A 5,321-nucleotide genomic window follows, 5' to 3' on the forward strand; every position below is an offset into this window, starting at 1 on the left:
ACTCCAGTGCCAGGGTTTTTTGTCATTTTCACTCAAATTGCAGGACCCACAGAATATTGAGTTTGAGGACGACATAAAGATTCAATGCAGCATAAGAAACATTGCTCTCTCCTTTTATCCGAAAAAAGAGTTAATTCATGAAGTATATGGAACTGGAGTTATCTGTGCTTGAAATGGGGGCAGCTGTACAAAATACAATTCAATACATACATATTGGCTAGCTCTCTAGCTATCTATCTATTAGTTATTTATTGGCTAGCTAATCTCACTATCTAGCTGGCTATCTTGCTGGCTTCCTTGCTACATATCTATTTGCTAACGAGCTATCTAGCTGGCTACCTAACTAGCTATCTATCTCGCTATCTATTAGTGATCCATTAGCCAGCTAGCTAACTTTCTATCTATTTGAGTTATTCCAGGTTGAGTGAACGCTGGCGGGTGTGACTGCCACTGCTCACCCAGAGAAAAAAAACGATCCTGTGACTGTAAAGTGACCTTGAGAGTTTTGAAAAGCGCTTATAAATGAAATGTATTATTATTATTCAAAATTGTTAGGAGACCAAAGTTTGACTGGGAAGCAAAAATAGACCAAAGCCCGAAATATGACTATGGACATACGCGTAATATTACGGCGCGATCATGTTTAAGAGTCGACTGGAAAGGAAAAAGTGAAAGATATTCGAAATGCTGACACGGCAGGAAAAAAAATACGTGGCGTCGGTTTACCAGACGAACATCGAGAAGCGCAAACGTTGTGAAGCGACGCCGTGTCAGCGTCTACTGGAACATTATTCAATATGATCACATGACATCAGATCCCCTTTAAGAAGGGTGACTTTGAAGGTCACAAAAAAAAATGACATTATATACGTAAAGCGACAACAGTAAATGGACGAAAACAACGTTATGGAACAACTTTGTCAACATCAGGTCAGCTTTTGAATTGCCAATTTATTACCAGGACAACAACAACTAAAAATTAGCCACAAGGTATACACCAAATAGATGCGGTAAAAACACATGAAAGTGGACTGATATGCTAATTTATGCTAATTTTTTTCTCCGTATCCGCATAAGGTCATCTATAAAAATGCATCTTGGGTGGTGAGGGGGTAGGGGGTAGAGTTCCGTAGCTAGCTCACAAAACACAGTGGCTCAAACAACATTGTGGCAGGTACACGTCGCCGTAAACATTAGCTTCAAGCAGGCTTTGATGACTGTTTGTGTCAAAAACCTCGTCTGAACTAAGATACAAGCTAGTCGTGCGTTAGGCAGCTAAATCAACACACTAGCAAAACGCTATATAGAAGCTCGCAACCATGCTAAAAAAAGCGAAGGCTAATAACAACAAACAACAATATCGTCCGAAATAAGCTACAAGCTGGTCGTGAGTTAGCCACCGGTCTAAAAGGACCACATTTACGCTTCATAGCAGCTGCCTCGCTTTGGTTAGCATGTTGCTAGGTTATGGAATGCGGCTAAATCAACATGCTAGCAAAAGGCTACATAGACGCTAGCAACCATGCTAAAAAAAGCGAAGGACTAATAACAACATCATCCAAATTAAGCTACAAGCTAGTCATGAATTAGCCACCGGTCTAAAAGGAGTACATTTACACTCCACAACAGCTGCCTCGCTTTGGTTAGCCTGTTGCTAGATTACAAAACGGCAGCTAAATCAACACACTAGCAAAACGCTACATAGATGCTAGCAACATGCTAAAAAAAAAGCAAAGGCGAATAACAACAAACAACAACCTCGTCCGAACTAAGCTACAAGCTAGTCGTGAGTTAGCCACCGGTCTAAAAGGACCACATTTACGCTTCACAACAGCTGCCTCGCTTTGGTTAGCCTGTTGCTAGATTACAAAATGGCAGCTAAATCAACACACTAGCGAAACGCTACATAGATGCTAGCAACATGCTAAAAAAAAAAAAAGCAAAGGCGAATAACAACAAACAACAACCTCGTCCGAACTAAGCTACAAGCTAGTCGTGAGTTAGCTACCTGTTTTCAAAGGACCACATTTATGCTTCATAGCAGCTGCCTCGCTTTGGTTAGCATGTTGCTAGGTTATGGAATGCGGCTAAATCAACATGCTAGCAAAAGGCTACATAGACGCTAGCAACCATGCTAAAAAAAGCGAAGGCTAATAACAACAAATAACAACATCATCCAAATTAAGCTACAAGCTAGTCATGAATTAGCCACCGGTCTAAAAGGAGTACATTTACACTCCACAACAGCTGCCTCGCTTTGGTTAGCCTGTTGCTAGATTACAAAATGGCAGCTAAATCAACACACGAGCGAAACGCTACATAGATGCTAGCAACATGCTAAAAATAAAAGCAAAGGCGAATAACAACAAACAACAACCTCGTCCGAACTAAGCTAGTCATGAGTTAGCCACCTGTCTAAAAGGAGTACATTTACGCTTCACAACAGCTGCCTTGCAACGGTTAGCCTGTTGCTAGGTTACGGAATGGCGGCTAACTCCAAAAAGTTATTGTTATTCCGTCTATTATTTAAGTTGCTTTTTTTCCCTTAAGTTTGCTTTTTTTTCATCCTCTATTCCCTGCCCCCAATCTTCGGTTAAAGCCGCACGTGATTGGTCAATATCCGTGTTAGAGGCGGGAGGGTCACACGAGAAGGGGCGGGGGTTAATGTAAACAGGTGGACAAATGTTATCACATTATGCTGTTATTATTATTCAATTATTATATTTTTTACTAGTTATAGTTTACTAGTGATAGCATTATTAATATGAAAAGCAAATTAGTGACAGCTGATTATCGGACCAGAGTAACCACAGGGAAAGTGAAAGTGGATGCTCTTTGTGTACATATAAATAAAGCCATTATAAATAAATAAATATTTTATATCGTGTATTTTTACATGAGTAATTCATTTTTCGCATAAGTTTACATGATTTTTGGTAGTTAATTAATTTAAGCAAAAAAAAAAACACAAAAAAAAACTGAGGAGCCATTTGAGAGCCAAAAGAGCCAGATCTTTTTTTTTGGTGAGCCGAGCCAAAAAAAACGTCTCTCTGAAAAGAGCCGGAATTCCCATCACTAAATCGCAGTCCCACTGAATTTTAAAAGGCAGTGACACAGATCCCTTCAAAATAGCTCCCACAAATCGGATTCTAGTTCTACCTTCGAAGGAAGGATACAGTATTCGAGGGAATGACTGTCCCCCTCTGTTCCGCATCGATGGTTTTCACTCTGAGGGGATTTAAGAGTGGGGGGCGAAAAAAAACACGACAGTTTTTACTGCTGTCGAGTAAAGGTAGACTTAATGGATGTGATGGGGGACTTCATTCGGTACTGTAGGCGTAATGGACATGTGGGCAACACACACCCACACATACGCGCGCGCACACGCACATGCACGCTGGTCACAGCTGTGCTCATTCAATGTCCATCAGTGTGGAACCACACACACACACACACACACACACACACACACACACACACACACACACACACCAATTAACATACCACGTGCTCATTACTAGCTTTTAGTAAGCACGTGATGAGTGTGAATACGATTTACGAAGGCACCGGATGTCAACAAGACATTTTTTTTACCAACACGCGCACACGCACGCACATCAGTATGATGATGATGATACATAATTCAGTCGGAAAATTCGCCATGACAGGTGTGTATGTATTATTTAGCAAAGCGAGCCAGCGGCCATTTGGCGTGCGTGTGCGTGCGTGCGTACGCATCGATCAGATCGGGGATGCGCGTGCGCGTTCCACACGAGACTCCACATGAGAAAAGCTGGTTTAGGTGATCGGGGAGGAAAAAAAATACAATAATTGAAAGCTATTCAGAGATTAAGATGAAAATATAATGTTGATTTTAATTTTTTTTTCGTCATCCGATGAAAATCACGTGACTGTTTTACGAGTACGTACGTGCGTGCGCGTGCCTGTCAGTCGACCGCGTTGCGATCCATGTGAGCGAGGAAAACGAATCGAGAAAAAAAAACACAAGCCAAATTGCACACTAGCGATTAAAAAAAATATATATATAAAACACAGCTGAATGCATATTATTAATATAAACATTGATCAATATTTTTTTAAAAAACACTGCAAACTGACCTGCTGCCAGTTTTCCTCCAGGGAAGGCATCGCGGAGAAATAACCAGTGTCGTGCACCAGTTGGAGTTCCTGGAAAATACTGTAATTAGCCAGCACGTCCATGCTTGTTGTACAAGAAGTACCAACAAAAAATGTCCACAATCGAGCCACAATAAAAAGTCCGCTCGGAAGTGTCACATCCAAACAATTATTTCCTCATCTCGCGTTTTTTTTTTCGTAAAGGTAGACGGAAAAACAGAACAAAATTAAAAAAAGAAAAAAAAACTACTCCTGGTTCGGGAAAGCTCAAATTGAATAATTGTTAAAAAAAGGGACCAAAATAAAGCTTGGTTTGATCAGTTCCGCCTCTGCTCGCGGCTGCCAGCTTTGCTTCCGTACATGCATCTCGCCATGCAAGGGCTACGGGGTTGCCAGGTCTGGTTCACGGCACCTTCGCCACGCAAGCTTTTGCCGGGTTGCCAGGTTCCCCACAAACGAGGGGGGCGGAAGTGGGCGTGACGCGTCTCCTGTCACTCACTTACACGCGTGACCATATAAGGAAAAGAGGCTGCGTGATGTCAACACTGGTCGTGGAAAAAAAGGGGCACATCGAGAAGTAGTAGGCGGAGCCCCAAGACATTGAGACATATCATTGGCTGGATCCCGCTGTCAGCTCCGCCTCGTCGAGCAATGATTGGTTGAGTTATTTTTAGCGGTCTTTAAAAAAATGAGTGGAGCAACTTTCCAGTCAGTCAGTTCAGTGAGACGTTCAGGGAACACGGACAAACCATTCGCTCTTCCTTGAATCAGCATCGTAAAAAAAAGGCAGCGTGAGCGTACACGTGAAAGCTGTTACGCACAACTCAAGCAGCGTGTGCGCGCACGTGAAACGTAGTAGACCTTCCCGCCATTTCCGCATAACTTGGTTGGCTCGTCCTGATGGTTGAACATAAAGCTGCTTCAAAAAAAACCCAAACAAAACAACAGCAATCACAATGTTTTTTGTTAAAATCAATAAAAGTAAATGTTAACGTGACAGACATAGATTAAGATGATTTATTCAATATGATACTACAACAGTTTTCTCATATAGTACAAATACGTCCTACAGTCTTGTGACTGTAAAGTGACATTGAGAGTTTTGAAAGGCGCTTATAAATGAAATGTATTATTATTATTATTATTATTATTATTATTATTATTATTATTAGTAGTAGTAGTAG

The 5,321-nt window shown here is 41.3% G+C and overlaps 1 protein-coding gene across 1 annotated transcript in view; it reads right to left on the bottom strand.

Annotated features, from left to right (window-relative positions):
- The window catches only part of klf7b (Kruppel like factor 7b), a 33,810-nt gene extending 29,147 nt beyond the window's left edge, over positions 1-4,663 (bottom strand). The window contains 1 exon segment of the mRNA XM_089002482.1: positions 4,120-4,663. Within this exon segment, the coding sequence (XP_088858608.1) occupies positions 4,120-4,221 (102 nt within the window). The 5' untranslated portion in view covers positions 4,222-4,663.
- Between the last annotated feature and the right edge of the window lie 658 nt (positions 4,664-5,321).

This window comes from Hippocampus bargibanti, linkage group LG08, assembly GCF_051943395.1.
Source record: "Hippocampus bargibanti isolate YZ-2025 linkage group LG08, ASM5194339v1, whole genome shotgun sequence".
NCBI lineage: Eukaryota > Metazoa > Chordata > Actinopteri > Syngnathiformes > Syngnathidae > Hippocampus > Hippocampus bargibanti.